Source organism: Prinia subflava, chromosome Z (genome assembly GCF_021018805.1).
Source record: "Prinia subflava isolate CZ2003 ecotype Zambia chromosome Z, Cam_Psub_1.2, whole genome shotgun sequence".
Taxonomy (NCBI): domain Eukaryota; kingdom Metazoa; phylum Chordata; class Aves; order Passeriformes; family Cisticolidae; genus Prinia; species Prinia subflava.
Window position 1 is genome coordinate 17,172,397 of NC_086283.1, and position 17,105 is coordinate 17,189,501.

The 17,105-nt window shown below is 47.4% G+C and overlaps 1 protein-coding gene across 4 annotated transcripts in view; it reads right to left on the reverse strand.

The window, feature by feature from the left end:
* FGF13 (fibroblast growth factor 13) overlaps positions 1-17,105 on the reverse strand; it is a 206,045-nt gene that overhangs the window by 42,618 nt on the left and 146,322 nt on the right. For 3 of the 4 annotated variants that reach the window (XM_063423330.1, XM_063423327.1, XM_063423329.1), the window contains 2 exons: positions 9,506-9,616; positions 5,839-5,942 (listed from right to left, as the gene is read on the reverse strand). In XM_063423330.1, coding sequence (XP_063279400.1) covers positions 5,839-5,942; positions 9,506-9,616 — 215 coding nt within the window. Of the gene's footprint in view, positions 1-5,838; positions 5,943-9,505; positions 9,617-11,558; positions 11,746-17,105 lie in introns of those variants that run through there. The other variant, XM_063423328.1, reaches the window with a different exon arrangement.

Genomic DNA, 17,105 nt, shown 5'->3' on the forward strand with positions numbered 1-17,105 from the left:
CAGGGCCAAAACTCCTTGTTCAAAGTGATCAGTGTGATCCAAGGTGTGAAGCTCTCAGACTTGAGTCCAACTCCAAATTCTGCCAAGGCGTTTTTTTTCTGTCATCCTGGCAGTTTTGTCAGTGTGACCCCAGTGAGCAGTGAAATGGACTAAAAAACTGGGTGCTAAGAGCTACATTGCCATTTCAGCCACATTTCTGAGCTCGCTGAGTCCCAAATTTCTGCTCTGAGCAGTATCTGAAGTCTGAGCTTATAAAAACTTTCTGCTTTTTCACCCAAGGACTTTGGCATTGATTAGCAAATGACCAACAAAGGAAGAGGATGCACTTTTAATCTCTTACCTACTTTGTATGTATATCATTTATCTCACAAGACATTTAAACTCCTCTTGCACAAACAGCAGCTTCACCTTTGATTTTTGGCAGCAGCTCTGTTGGGAAAGCACAGCCCAGGTGTGCAGTCTGTCAGGATCAGAGCACAGCACGGGCCCTGGAGCATTGCTCTGCCATGGCTGGGCTCCTCTCAGGGAGCCTCAGCTGAGGAGGTGCTGAGATCCTCAGCTCCCAGCACCTGCAGTGAGGAATGGAGGCACAGCAGCATCTCTGGGGATTTCAGATGCCTGGGGATGACTTGTAAAGAAAAGCATAATGGTTTCAAGACCTTCAGCTTGCTGTACCTCCTAATAATTCTCCCATGGGAGGATTATGCCATCTGCACTTCCCTGCTGGAGACAGACAGTCTGTCCCCAGAAATCTGGGCTCCCACTGCTCCCACCAGAGCAAAGCACCTGAAGGGAACAGCACCATCCCTCCACCCCGCCACGCAGCAGCCTCATATCATTCCCAGCAGCACAGCTCTCCTCCTGCTACAGGTGTCCCACACCACAGAGCAGGACCAGGCAGGTTCAGGGAGCTCAGCCAAAGGCTGCAGGTCCCTTCAGAGCTGGGGGACACGTCTGTGAGCAGCCGCTCTGCAGCTGCACTGCCAGACAGCTCAGCTCGTAGCTGACCCCAAAACCTGCCTCTCACACACCCTGCTTGGGGGCAGAGCCAACGAGTCTGGGCAGGACTATCAGCAGCCTGTGAGGCTCCACTGAGACCCAGCAGGCTTCCCCTGTGCCAGGCAGCAGTAGCACCCAGCTCCGTGCTGCAGCACTGCTGTGGCTCTAAACCCAAGTGTGTAGCACCGAGCTCCAGGCATCACCTCCAGCAGTGCCCATGGCTGGAGGGCCCAGCAAACATTCTTCAGTTCAGGCTGGTGCTGCAGTGTCTGGGAACCCCCTCAGGGCAGGCTCCCATCCCCTGCTGACCCCACACCTGGCCTGCTCCCTTGGCTGTGGGGCAGCAGCTGCAGGCAGGGCTGGCAGCACACAGCAGCTCATGGGAGGGACAGAGCATCCTCTGAGCTGTGAGCATGCTGAACACCTACCCAGCACAGGGCAAGATGCTGGGATGGAGAGAAAAACATGGATATGCACCTCAGACCCAGCACTACAGAGAGTCAACTGTATTAAGGTGTAGTCTGCATTTGTGGTAAGAAATGATTTATACTGACATGCAAATTTAACCAGATGAAACTTCTGATTATTCCCCCTATCTCTTGGTTTGTGCTATTTCCCTGAGGTGGAAAAATGCTCTTTGCCAGTAATTCATTATAAATGCCCCAGCCATTCCCATTAGCTACAGCAGGTCTCCACTGTGCTGCTCAGTATTAAAATATGCACAAATTTCCCTTCTCTTCAACTCACCAAAACCAATTTTTGAATCACTCTGAGAATTTAATCACATTTCAGTTCTCTTGGCTATCATCAACATGCATGCTTCACACAATATTTACTTTCAGTGCAGGTACCAAACTTAGATATGACAGTTTATTTTACATACAGAGGACAATGTTACCTGAATGATCTCTTAGGGTAAGTTGTATGTACAGCTCTGCACTTTTATACCAAAGTGCTCCTTAAACAGCCCCAACTCTGCACCAAGTGACATCAGATGAGAGACGGCAAAATGAAGCCACGTACAGCAGCAGTATTAAAAAAAAAATACTGGACATCCCAGAACGGTTAACAAAGCAAGCATAAACACCTCTTCCTAATAGCCATTCCAGAGAAGGCTGAGTGCCCTGAACTGCCCATAGATAAGCTGGAGGGCTGTATGAGGGATGGACAGACTTGACCCTGTCACTCGTGGGCAAAGGAGCTCTCTTAGGATAGGGCCCCCTCCAGCCTGGGAGAAGCTGTGAGGAACTGCCCATGACACTGGGAAATGAAATGCTGTGGTAAAACACACAGCAAGACAAGATGGGAAAGGAACCATCTTTCCAAGTTGAGCTGCATTGCTCCTGAAACCGGCCAGAACTATGCAAAGAGCAGCACGTATTCAATTATACCGATCCGGACAATATACCCAGGATAAACAAGCACAGAATCCCCTGTGTTGAAATGTTCTATAGGAAAAATATGCATTTCACTGAAAATCATTACATGACTTGAAAAACTCTTAACATGACGGTTCATGGAAAATGCATGGCTGGAGGTTCACAGGCTGTTTTTTAAACTCGGTGTACTTTGGGTGGTTTCAGCCTATGCAGAACACCCAATTCCCTTCACCTCCATCCACCTGAAGGAACTTCACTCAGCTGTTCTGAATCGCTGAGAGCCTCCTCTGTCACATCACCACCACCTCACTGACAAGCAATAGCTCCAGGACTGCGTGTCTGACAAATAGGTCCTTAAAATGGCTTTCACTCTTTTGCTCAAGAAAACCAAACAAGACATGGAATTCATAGGACATGAAACCTGAGAAACTCGAGTGTAGCATATATGGCAGTCTCATGAAAGATGTGGTCATTCATAGAAAGAAAAATAAGATTAACTAAAAGCCACCCTAAAATACAAAATGATTCATGATGTGGTTACGTAAGACAGCAGGGCCATAACACCATTTAAGTCATCTTGCAGCAGCACGACGCTGGTGTGAGAGGATGAATCAAACCCTGTGTTTTCACTGGGAAAGGATGTTCAAGCACCAGGAGCTGTGGCTTCAAATAGCTCCTGACAAGGCCCCTCCAAATAAAACTTTGAGGGTGGGTTCAGCTTGGGAGGAGCAGTCACACAGCACCCATGGATTTAGGGAGGACACTGGCTGCAGGAAAGGAACCATTTCAGATGAGGAGTTCTGTGATATGGAGATGTGATATGGTCACTTCCCTTCCCTGCAGGCCAGGACTTTGACGTGCTCCTATAACACATGTAGACTATTGCATATTTGGTTTAACAGTTTATCTTTCTTTTCTTTTTAGCTGAATTGCTGCCTTGTCCCTGAGGAGCTTTTATCATTACATTAGGGATCTTACTTCTGCTCTCACTGACAGATGCCACAAACTATCTATAAACTCGGGCAGCCAACTACAGATATCTGTTCTCTGCAGATTTATGATATATCACTGATCCCCCCATGGAGAAAATTCACCTCATTCCCAACTACACTCACCGGTTGAAACAAAACATACTGCAGGCTGCCTTTGAGGGCAGATACCTGGGTAACCCTCTGCACAGACACAAAAAACACACCAGAACCAAACCTAAGTGATTGTGATAGAGACCACAACAATCTCTCTCCTTATTAAACTGCAGCACTAATGGTAATTTCATTTCTCTCTGGAAATGGCGCAACTATCTGCTACAGTTATCTACAATTTAAGCGCCTTTCTATTTCCCCTGTTCTCTTGCTTCAGGAACTTGACAGTGTTTTGTGCGGCTTTTGCACTTGATCAATCCCATGTTGCCATCTGTCTACTCCTGACAAATCCCATTCAGGAACACATCCCTGCAGGGGCTTTGAAACCCTCAGGACGTGTAGATGGATGTCACTTACTTGAGCTGATCAGTTCCCCAGGCTCCCTGGTGGCTTTCCTTGAACAGGTGAGTGTTCAGCTGGTATAAATCAGCTGAGCTCTCCTGGGACTCATTTATATCAGCCAAGAATACAGCCCAAAATACAGAGTTCATTTCCCATGCATCAGACTGTCAGACTGCATCACTTGCTGGAAGGACCATTATCAGCAAAAGAAATGCTAGAAACACTTGAAAAACAGTGCTGGAACTGGATTTCTGGCAGTCTGAAGCAGAAGCAGATGCTCTTCAGCAACCCTTGTCCATTCCCTGGGCTTATTGATACAATGAGCCCAGGGAACAAGAGCTGTTTTTTCCCTCTGAGAGTTTCTTGTGATTGTTGCAAGAACAGAACAACCAAACCAGAAGGCAGCAGGGGATAAACAAAAGATCATTGAGAACTTGGGAAACAATTTCCTTCAGAAAAGTAGATCAAAATTAAGTGGACACCTGTCTTTGTGAAGAGTATTTAAGAGTACAAATTTGGGAACCCACACAACAAAAGTCTGTTTAAGACCTTGCCAAGCCCATCAAGTTCAAGAAGATTAAAAAAATAAATATAGGAAAACATCATTCTTTAATAAAGAAACAAAAATAACCACTGTTACTAAGGGGGAAATAGAGAGATGTCACCAGTTAATTTTGCAATGACACAAACAATGGAATTTAAAGATATTAAAGGATTCAAGGAAGACATGATTCATGGGAACATAACCACATGAAGAACCTACCCCTAATCAATGCAAAGAAGAAGCTACCCCTAATCAATGCAAAGAATAAAAATTACCACCGAAGCCAATCTCAGAGCTCTGCCTACGATGCACAGATGCCCATCAAGCTAAAAGTTGCACTTAATCTAAATTAGAGTCACATTCTGGCCATTCCTCTCCCAGCAAGGGATGCTGGAAGTGACACTCCATCATCCCAGTGGTGCCTGTGAGGTCAGGGCTCTGTCTCAGCACCAGCAGTGACTGATAAATCCCCTGCCCACTTCCCTGGCACAGACTGAGGTGATTTCTGCAGGACCTGTGCACTGAAAGCACAAACCCAGTTCTCTCTGGAATGTTCGTGTCCTGCAGCACCGCCAGGGCTGATCTGGTCCTGCTCTGGCAGATACAAGAGGAAAAAATATGCAAAGCTGCCCGTGCTCCCAGCTGTCAGGATTGCAGAATAAATGAGAGATTTGAATACGTTTGCTTAATTTTTATCAGGATTAAGGGAATCATTTATAGAAGAGAATCATTTGTAGTAGATAATAGAATACATCTTCCTCTATTTTCCTCCCTGGGAAAAATCTATTAAAACTGTATAATTAAAGCTCCTGAACACAGTTCAGCTAAAAGTTTTTAATTGAAAAAATGGTCTATTTTTTTATTATTATTAAAAAGCTGTCTACTCTCATGAGAAACATCACTGAAAATTATTAACTGACATTCTCCATCAGAACTACTAATAAAGCTGGTCTTTACTCACTCACCTACTGGAAACCATAAAATTTCTATTTGAAAATCCTGGCCAAACAAACGAAATAATTACTTTCTCTAATTCCTTTTACTTAGAGTAATATAGATTCTACAGGAAGACACCAGCCATGCTCAGGCACGTGTGTTACACACAGAGCTGTCCCTTCCCCTCAGTACCCCACTCTGACCAGCCCAGTCAGTGCACATTGACCAAGAGCTGGAATCCTTTCTCTGTGGGGTTTTGGTTGCAGGGTTTTTCTATATTTCACACTTTAGGGTTATTCAAAGGCGCCATGGTTTGATTCCATACATCCTTACATGTTCCTGATGGAAAAGATTAACAAACTAGAAGCAGACTATCACCACCACACTGACTGTGTTGTCAAACTTCACATTTATACGTTATTAGCAGATCCCTTGCAACACTAGTTATTAATTTACCACAATTCCACTGAGAACAGAATTAAAAATGTTTACTTACTGATGTGTATAGGTATCCTTCACTGTTCATTGCCAGATACAATTTTGTTTGAACCCCTTGAATCGCCACCACTCGTAAACCCACAGGTATGAGGTTAAACAAAGCTAGGAGAGAAAGAAGATGGAGAGCAAAATTAATCCTTTAAAGTACGCAGATCAGATAGAAAATTAAACCAGAATGACCAGAACAAAATAAAAAATGTCTGTTCATGTACGTTTTAATTTCTGTGGGTGCTACAGAGCAATACTTCTACTGTGTTGTCCTTTTACAGCAATTTCCACCAACAGCTCCGAAATTATCTGAGGGTAGCAGTGCCTCTCCCTCGTTCTGAAGATGGGGAATTGCTGATAGCTAAAAGAACCCACCTGCCTCCTGAGCAGAACCCAGGCTCTGCCAAGTACAATTGAACACAATTTGGGTTTTGTTAAGAGTGGTTTTCTTTTGCCACTAAGCGCAAAAAAATGAATCCAGGAGCAAACAAACAGAAGAATTTTCAAGACAATCAAAACTTTTTTTCAAACTCAGTAAACACTTTTACCAAAAGGAAGGAAGAAGATTAAATTCAGAAAAGTTGAAAACCACCATTAGCATCTCAAAATGTTTCCACTTATAACTCATTGGGGTTTAATTTTTTCCTCTTTTTTAGAGAAGAATGGGTTTGGAAAAACAGAGTTAAATAACTTCAAAAGGAAATGAAATGGCGGCATATTCTTTATATCAACCCCTGAATCTGTGCTTTCAAAATTGAGCTGCTTTGAATGTTCTGCTTGCATTTCTGCTTGTACACATGCTAATAGCGGCAGTGTTTATAAGCACAGAAACAACTCTTCAAAAAATGAAGATCCCGGTTTGCAAAGTGGCAAATAAAAAAAAAAGAAAAAAGATAAAAGCAGAAAAGCAAAGCTCTGCCATAGCTTGGATTCATGGATATGTTAAATTGAACACAAGAAATAATGAGTTGAATACAGTACTCTGTGTTCAATATGCAGGATTAAAAATAAAGGAGAGTTAAGAAAATTATCATAAGCCACAGCATCTCCTTCCACTCTGTAGCGGTAATGCAGAGATAGGATAAAGTGATGCCAAACTACTTCTCATTTCCAGTGACTTATTACTTGGCTGCAAAACTCTGGTCTGCTTCAGGCTAAAGTCTGATATTTATAGTCACTGTCTAAAGCCAATTTAAAATCGAATTATGAATTTGAAATATTTTTATTATTTTCAAAATTACGGCTAAGAATTATGACCCATTATAAATTCCTTTTTCTGCCTGAAAACCCCCAAGTGGTCATACTTTACTAAAAAAAAAAAAATTACAGCTTGACAGTGTTTAACACATTCTGCATTTGGGGATGCCAAAAGCACACCGAATGCCCTGAGGTTGGGGCACCTTTGAGCACTGCACTTCCTGCAGTGGTCAAGCATAGCCGAAAATAGGTGGAAATATCCAGAACTAACAAATAAATGCAGGGCATCATAAAATCTGTGTTTTTCTTTCCCTTTGATAGACACAAGTGTACATGCAGACACAAACACACATGCAGACGCTCCTCACACTCGCCTCCAGCTCAAAATCAACACCCTTTACTTTCTCTTCACTCAAACAAAATTCCCTAGTTCTGCACACCTTTTGGCAAAAAAACTTTTGATTTTCAGTAAGGGATATGGGTTTTTCATTCACTTTATCAAATGCTGGAGTTTGTTTGGGGGAGAAAATATTCCCTTGGATACAGGTCCTTTGTAGTTCAGCCCCAAAAAGTAACACCTCATCTCTGTGAAGGCTGAAGAGGACAATTTAAAGCTCAGCATCCAGGCAGAACCTGCAGGTCTCTTTTGGAAGGGGATTTCTTACTGGCACTTTTAGAAGCAGGGCAGGTGTTGGGGTATTTTGGACAGGAGGGTCTGGGTATGGGCTCTACTGTAACAGTGCTGCAGACCTGTCAGCAACAGCTGTGGAGAGGGCAGTGATGCAATAGCAGGGACACAGCTGCCACCCACATGGGACAGCTCAGACAGCTGCCACGGGCCACTGGGATGTGGAATTCCTCCACAGTGAGGAATTCCTGGCTGTGCTTTGCTGGCACCTGAGCCATGGGTGCTCGGCTGCTGCTCCCAGCACTGGGACACATTTCCCTGCCAGACAGGTCCGGGCTCTGTTTTGAAGCATGACAAGGGTGAGACACGCTCAGAAGCTCGTTCACACTTCAGTGGGATGAGCGAGGGCTGTGGCACAGACTGCTGGAGCTTGGGATGGGGTTGTGGGGGAACATGCTGGCCCTGCCAAAGCACAGAGGGGCTGGCTGTTGGAGCAGTGCCCACTGTCCAGGGCCACACTGCACTGTGCCCAGACTGTCCTAGCTGCTGTCTAAGGACAGGGGCACTGGCACTGCACCAAAAATGGGACTGTCCCTCTCAGCAGCAGCTGTTACTGCCCCTGTCCCTGCGCAGCAGCAAGTCCAGTCTGGCGCCTGGAACAGTGAGTGACCTGTACCCAACCGTGACCGCTGACAGGACCCACAGCAGAGGCACAGAGAGCATCTTTGCAAGTCCCCAGAGGGACAGCAGGATGGAAGGGTTACCTCATTTCTAGGAGATGACCCTCATGTGAACAGGTGTGACAGAAGGGGTGGCAAAGAAGCTACAGAAAAATAAATTGCTTGCTACTGTGATCAGCTGGTGTCAGCACAAAATAATCCAAAACAATTTGCATCCTACTCTTTCCCTATTGCATTTGCATTGTTTCAAATAAGGGCATAAGGATAAGGGTATCCATCCTAATGAACAGCTAAGCAATGCCTAAGGGAGAGATGATCTTTCCCATGGTCCTCGTGCAGTACAAGCTGACAGAGAAATAAAGCTGCACAGTAAGAGGCAGCAGGCCACAGCTGGATTTATGAACAAAAACATTTCTCTCAGGTCTGCCAGTCTTGGCTTGGCCACCTGCACCTTCATACACTTACTGCAGGGCATTGTTTCCTACATTGTCTTGTTTTACCAGACCTGAAATATTTTTGTCCAGCTGTGTGAGACCCTTAAGTATCTTTCACACACCAAATCAATGCTCTAGTCATCTTTTCCTGTCTTCCATTAATCCTCAAAGTTGTAAAAAAACCCAATCAAAAACAACAAGTAAAAATGCCCAGAGCTTTTTACAGAAAACCTGAGGGAAAGCTGGTTTGAAGCTGATGGTACATTTTAGAAGAGGTAACAAATAATAATAATAGGGCAATGTGAAGTTTGAAATGCTGCTGAACTCCCAGTTTGTGAAATACCACAGCACAGTTTGAATGAGCCCCTGTGTGAGAGTGGAGATAACATTATTCTATTTCAGGCTCTGAGTAGGCGAGCAAATTTTCCCTGCTGAAAAAAAAATCTAATAAAATCCAAAGGACAGCAATGAACTTCTCTGGATTACCATGGAGATAACATTTGCTTTGTTTGTCACATGTGTCATCATTACCTCCTCTAGTTGATTATTTCTGTAAGTGATTTTTATCTGTATTTCTCTCAGACCCAGTAAGTCTGAAGGACTTCTGTGCTGCCAGCATGGCGTTAGTGCTGCTGCCACTCACCAAGCCAGCCCAGGACAGCAGCTCTGAGGGGACCTGGAATGGAGGGACGAGACACCACAATCCACAAGCACACCATTTATTCTTGTGTCACTTACTATAACTACTGTCTTCCTCTTTTGTTCCATCAATTGTTCCATCTGCTTGCAACTGCAAGTGGTATCCTTGCCTGCTGTAGAGCTTTGTTACTATACCTTTAAGCTGAGGCTCTGCAAAAAAACAACAGTGAGATTAACGTGGGAAATCCTGATGTGCCGTTCCGAGCGAGCAGGACAAGAAAAACAAATCTTCAGGTTTCTTCTCAAGGCTGAGGTGAGAAAAAGACCCAAAATAAAGCAGGGCTACCAGCTTTGCAACACTTTTCATTTAGGCTGAGATTAAATTTATGTCTATGAAATCAATTGCCAAAATGATTAAATGCCACTTTCGATTACAACGTGAGTAGCGCAGTAAAATCTACTTCCAGTGAATACAGATTCCAGCAGCGCTGCTTTGCCTCAGGAACCCAGCCCTATCTCATTTAAGATTAAAAATGTGCTGGCAAGGAGGACATTCTGTCTTTTAAAAAGGTGTGAGTTCTTAGAAGGAGAGGAAAAAGAAGACTATTACAATAGCATTAATAAGAGCCACAGTGACAGTTGAGAGCCTAAATATATAGCAGCAAACGTATAGCACAGGAACTGCTGCAGCTCTAATAAACAAACCCCCATTCCTTGCTGCTCCAAAGTGTACAGAGCACCAGAAGAGATAAACTACTCAATGAACATATGGAAAATGGAGAGGGAAACCCTGAAATCCAGCAATGTGTGGAACTGCAAAATAAATATTACCATAAGGGCTGAGGTAATTACCTCATCAGCTAGAAGAAGAAAGATCAAAACAACGCATAGTTTGGATGGATCTCTTTTTTCCATAACCATGCTCAGATTCACAGCTAGAAAGTGAGATTTCTCACACAGTTTCATATCATTCTAGACCAAAAAGTATACAACAGCAGGATATCAAGTGTGCCATTTAAGATATCTGGCTAAAGCATCAGGAGTAATTGCAAAGAAGCTCTACATCCACTGAATCCAAATGACATCTGCATTGTAGTCATTTCCCATAGTTATGTTTGTCAGGAGTTCATGCATCCCTGCAACTTGCTCCCCAACATTTCACTTTCTTCAGAGACAAATACTGTGAAGATGTGGTGTCATTTCCAGCACTCAGTGCCTCAGTAAGATTCCTTGTGTTTGTAACCAAAGGCATTGGGGATCTCTGCTACTGCACTTCATTTTAGCAGGGGCTGAAGCCAAAAGCTTACAACAGTTTGCATATTAGATCTTATTAGCAACTTTGATAAGAGTCTTGATGGATACACAACTCTTATCTACCAACTTTTCTGACCAGAAATTATTCCAACCCTCACTTTGGCTCTTTAGCCATAATCCACCCCACAGCTGCTGGCAAACTGTGAGCAAGGCAGACAGGTGGAGTGGGAAAAGTATCAATGCTCCAGCACAGCAAAGCCATGGCAACATTGCCAGAGGGTTTTGCTCCTCCCACACAGAAAACAATCCACTCAGATCACAGAGCCAGGCCTCATGCCTGATCTTTTGCACCTGTGACCCAGAGAACCTTGTGTCCGCAGGGCAGCTGCAAGTATGCCATTCCTAGAAAGGCACAGGGCACTGAAGCACAACTCTGGAAGGTGCCAGTAAAAGCACAAAGCCTCGTCGGCAATCGGCAGATAAAGCATGGCACAGGCATTTTTTATTCACACCGAAACCAGATCTCCAGACCACAAAGTTATTTAATATGCAACTCTGAGAGATGTGTGTGGGGGAACTTCCCTACTAGCATTTCCCCCACAAATGCACCCATGTGTTTGCCCATGGATAACAGAGGCACAGACAACTGACTTACAGGCACCTGTGTGCAGGTGAGACAGCAGTGTGTGCTACCCAAACAAACCAGATGAACACAGCAGGGAAAAGGACTGGCATGGGATACCCAGGTCAGCCAGACCACACGAGCCAGAGATGGCAATACCTGCACGTCCATTTTACGACCCTGAGATCCCGTCCCTCCTCTCCCCACACCTGACACACATCCCAGCTTCCATGGCATCAAACAAACCAACCCCCCAAAGACATAACCCTTGCCAACCTGGTCGCCGCCTTCGCCTTTTCTTGGAGCCAAAGAGTTTGACCCTGGAAAACACATTCAACTTGTTCTTGTCGCAGCTTCCCTTGCTCTTGCTGGGGCTGTTGACACACTTACAGGCATTGGACTTCTCCCGCTCCCTGGCTTGTCTCTTCTGGCGGATCAGGGAGCTGGCGATGGCTGCGGCCATGGCCGCCACCGCCCCGGCCTCTTGGGTGGCTCAGGTGCGCGGGGGTTGCTGGCCAGTGGTGGCCAGCATGCTGCTCGGCCCGTCCCCAAGGCTGGGGACGCTGCCGGGCAGCCCGGCAAACGCCACCCTCCGCCACTCGGCACGGAAGCCCAGGACACACCAGCGGGACGAGCACCAGAACCAGAACCCCGGCTCGGCACGCAACAGTTTGGCTCAAGCGATTTTGTCCTCTGGGATCTTCCCCTTTCGACGTTCTGGTGCTTCTTTATTCCTCCCAGCTTCTAGCAGGGGAAAGTTTGCAGGCAGAGGCGAGCGTTTTTACGGAGATCACGCAGATCACTTGCAAGACATCCCTCCAAGCTTCTCCAGACGCGCTACTGGCATGCAGACATGGCCCGTCCACTTGGTGCAAGATCATCGCATCTCTCCTAGCCCCGATTTCTGCAGTTAACTTCTCTCCCCACCCGTCCCCTCCCCATTCAAATCCCAGCAAACACCTGTTAGACTCCAGCAGGGGCTGTCCAGTTGCAGGGGTTTTCTGGATCCTTTTTCCTCTTCTCACTTAAGAAGAGACCCGAATCAGTTGGTGGTGGAGGCACTGGGCTGAGTGCGGATGCCCGGCCCCGGGCTGACGAACGCCTCGGGAAGCCTGAGGCTCCTGACAGGTGAGTGCAGCCTTCCCTGCACGGCACGTTCGGCTCTGGCACCGCAGCACTTCCCAGACGGTAAACAAGCCGCGCTCCCGAGCCGGGACTGCAGCGGCAGCGGCAGCAGCAGCGGCAGGATCCCTCCGGCAGCTATGCAGGCACCGCGCACTCCCCACGAGCCGTGCGCTGGGTACAGAAATGAGGCGACGCAGCAAACCCCTTATCACCACCTCCCTCCTCCTCCGCCCGTGCCTCCTCCTCCTCCAGGCTCCTCTCCCGGCGCGGCGGCGAGCGGAGAGCCCTGCCCGGCGCTGCGGAGCTGCCGCGGGGCCACGGCGGGGAGGGGGCTCGGGACGGGGGCACCACGGCGGGGGTGCCACGGGAGAGGATGCCCAGGGGCGGGGGCACCGGGGGGGAGGGTACCAGGGGTGGGGGGTGCGCAGAGCCAAGGGTGCCGAGGGGGTACTGGGGGGGGTGGGTACCAGGGGCGGGGTACCACGGGAGGGGGTACCAGGGAAGGGGGTACCTGCGCCGTTCGGAGCCGCCTCCCGGGAGGCGCAGACACCCAAACAGACGTGACTGCGGTGAGCAAACAGCCCCGCTGGCACCGGAGCGAGCACACCTGGCTGGCAGCAGCGCCGGGGCTCAGGGCAGGCGAGCAGCTCCAGCCACAGCTCCCCCTTGCCTCTCCCTCATCCTAACAGGATGTCCCCTCTCTCCCCTCTCTGATTTTTGGGGGGGCTTTTTGCCTCTCGCCGTTCCTTTCCACCGCCCGCTCTCAGCTCCAGCCTTGTAGCAGACGAGGTAATCCTCAGAAAGAGCAATTTCCTTGTCGTTACCATGTTGTCCCGTGTCCCTTTGTCCCCCCACCGTGCTCCTGTGTGCCCCGAGGCCGGGCTCTCCCCAGCTGGGCTTACTCGCCCTTGGCTGCGGAGGTGCCCAGGCAGCAGCGCAGCAGTGCCGAGCCCGGCACTGCGTTGTGGTCACTGCCCTGCAGTGGACACCGACCTGCGGACACATCCCTGCCCCGGGACATAGGAGGGCCTGGAGATCCCTTTGCAACCCACTCCCGGCCCTTTAGCGTGCTTTCAACAGCTGGAGCCCAAATCAAAGCCAGTTCAGGCTGGAAACAAAGCAGCGATCTGCAGCCCTGCGGGCAAACAGCTATGGAGAGAATTCATCCCGAGGCAGAGGGGATTCACAGGCAGGCACTGAGGCTGGGTGGGATGGCCCTGAGAGCTGGTTCCATGCACAAGCTGAGCCCGGCGGACACTGCGATGGCAACAGGCTCCTGTCACCCACGGCTGGCAGCTGCCGTGTCCCGTGTGCCCCGGGCCAGCTCTCCTGGGGCTAAGACACCAGTGATGGGCGGCTTGGTGTGACAGCACCAGGCTCCTGCTGTGCTTCCAGCCTCGGCCAGGCTTCTGAGGGCATCTGTCCCTTCCTCCTCTCCTCCACGTGCTCTCAGCAGAAGCAGGTCTCCTCCCTGCCTGGGGTCACACACTGGGACAGTCCCTGGTGCAGCAGAGGCCGTGCTGCCCAACGCCTTCACCCAGCTCAGCTCAAACGAGGTTTGCTGTACCTGTGCACACGCTACAGCCCTTCCCTCGGCTACAAACAGCTCACAGCAGCTCCAGATCTCCCTGCCCCGCTGAACCCCGTGCAGTGGCCAGCCCACAGTGCCAGCACGCAGCCGGTGCAGGCTGTCACTGCCTGCAGGGACAGCGTGCTGTCACAGCCCCAGTGCCACCCGGTGCTGCAGGAACTGCCTGTGTACACACACACCTACACACACACACGTTTGTTTGTGAGGCAGCCTGTGCATTTATATTAAACAAATACTCCTAATTTCTTATTGAAGTTTAACGGTAGGGTAAAAATAGCTGCAATTCACAAGTTCCACCACTATTCTCATCTGCCAGTCCACATAAGACATGAGAAATCCAACACAGGAGACAGCCAGTTGGATATTATTAGCAATAACTCATCCTACTCAACTTACCGGTAACATACTATGATTTTTGCCATCTTTCTGCTTCCAGTACAGTCATGAGTGAGACTTGTTTGTTTTGTTTTGTTTTGTTTTTTCTGAGACTCACCCATTACTCTATAAATATTCCCAATTTGGAAAGCAGTGTTTGATCTCCAGATCAAAGTGAAGCTGCCTCATTGTGATCTGTCCTACAAGGTCACAAGACATTGCATTTCACAAGGACTAACCAGAACTCAGAATTCAGCTAACCTTGAAAATCCCAGGGAAAAGCAGTATATAAAAGCAGTATTTGGGATATCTTTCTGCCAGCATTCCAGCCTGCATGCTTAAAATCCATAATGAAAATTCATTTGCACAAATGTTCCTTGACAGATAACTAAAGAGAGGAACAAAAATAGCATATATGCGTAATCAGATTTAAGTTTCAAAAAACAGTCCTCCAGTTTTTTTTCATGAGCAACCTCTTCATCTATCGGTACTCCTACAAACATGTCTTCATTTACTATAAATGGCACATGAAAATGAAGATCTTGTTGGGAAAACATCTTTGGTACAGGACCAGCCTTTGGACTACTTCAGTGTTCCAGATATAAAAATCTCAAGGAACAGCTTTATTTTCTTTGAAAAGCAAGAGCTGTTCACTCCCCACCACGCTAAAAAGGTAAAATAAATAAATTTACATTCCAAAAGACTTTTTGAACGTAGAAGACAACCAGACATTCCTTGAACACACATTCTTTCTCTTTGCTTATGATTATTGCAGTAGGGCACATTTAAAGCCAAGGGGTTAATTGTCAGTGCCATTTTAATCAAAGAGAAATCAGCACGGGACAGACTTGGTCAGTTACTGTCAGAGACAGTGCCATGATCTCCCTGCAGCTGCGATCTGACCAGAAGCAATTCCACAGTTTCGAAGCAGACAAAGATCTCACCCACTTCTGATTTATAGTTTTTCCTCCCAGTCACCTGTTAAGTGTTTGTTGATGATTATTTCCACGATTCTGATCACTAGAATATGCTTGATCCTTCAGAAGTTGCCTGCATTGGGTGGAAGCAAAGCCTTTGATTTGGTACCCAAGCCAGGAGTGGCTCTTGGGCTGAGGCAGGACATGGTTTTCGGCCAGCACCAAAAGCAGGCAGCCCTTGTCCTGGCTCCTGCACAGAAAGGAATCAAACCCCCATCACTGGCCCAAACTCCAAGCAGTGTTGGCTCTTTCACTGAATTAGAGGAAAGTGCCAAAGTTCTGTTTTTCCGTTCATCCTCCCTGAACCATCTGTCCTGTGGCAGGTCGCAGATCACTGCTGTTTGCTCTGAGTTTGAATCTACCCCGAGCACAAAAGATTTACAGTCAGTCCTATCTCTTGTGGAGCAAATCAAAAATTGAGACCTGGTGAAAAATACCAAGCCAGCCGCAGAGCTGCCTGCCATGGAAGCAGCTGCAAGGACAGACAAACCCCATTGTGCAGCAAGTCCATGGTCCAGGGCAGCCCTGAGCAGAGGAATTCCTTCCCCCAGCGCTCCTCACTGACCATAGGCCCAACGTGTCACACTGCAGGGGACCCACGCTCCCCTGTGCCCCGTGAAGCATCAGCAATTCCCATGACATGCTGCCATAAAGTAGGAACTGACTTCCAGCACCTTGGGTCAAAATATCCCATCCTCAGACTGAACAGCATTCTGAGTTATTTCCTGTTCCCCTATATAAAAAGTAGTAAAAGATTTATACTTGATCCTATATAAACTAACAGCGTTTGGGCAAAACAAATGCTGCATCAAAATCAGACCAGAAGAAGCCTCACTCAGTCCATCTTAAATGCCAAACGACTCCTCTACAGTTACCAAAAGCTTGAAGCTGCTTTGGTATGACAAAACAAATCAGCCTGGCATTGGGTGTCAGGAGTCCCTCCTGAGGCTCTTTTGTTCTTGGTGTTACAGAAAAAGTAGGGAAAAAAAAGTTTCAAACATCAAAGTTATGGACTATTTCCACTGCCTACACTCTCCAAAAGTAGAGCATTATTTTCTGAAAAGCACCACCAGACTCTCGTCTCCCTCTTTTCAGGATGAGATAAACAAGACTTGCTCCAGTTAGGGATGACACAGCAGCACTGAGGGCCCCGGTGGTTTTTGCTCTTCTAAGTAAACAGAATTACTATTCACCAGGAAGCAGAGCTGCTCAGAACCAAGTCCCGCATCACTTAACTCCTCTGTGAAATATCCCATGGAAATGACTCAGCCTTTCCTCTGCAGCCAGCTCCAGGCTGGACACAGCCTGCAGCACAGCAGGGCCGACTGCTCTCTGCTCAGGGGTGAGCAGCTTTGCTGGCCCCTCACCACCCCCAGAGCTTGGGTTTTACCCACACAGGGGTCAAATAACAGTCAGCCTGGGCTTTACTGCAGGGTAAGATGAAAAAAGGTGTTAGTGGAAGCTGAGCTTCCAAGCAGTTCCAGCCCAAGAGCTCAAACTTGAGGACATTTTAGTAACAGACCAACTGGGCTACCTGAAAATTAATAGTAAAGAATGGCCGCAATAAGCAGCTGCAAAGAGAAGTATTTTTATGTTGAGAGCATAAGGGCACTTGTAAATAGTGATATGGATGTTCCTCTGTGTGTGTCTGTGCCATCATTTTATGTGGAAGTGCACTGGACAGCCTTGCTCAGAAACAGGAAAAAGTCAAGAGCTTCCTCTGACACCAGTGGCACCTAGACCCACTTCTTCCCC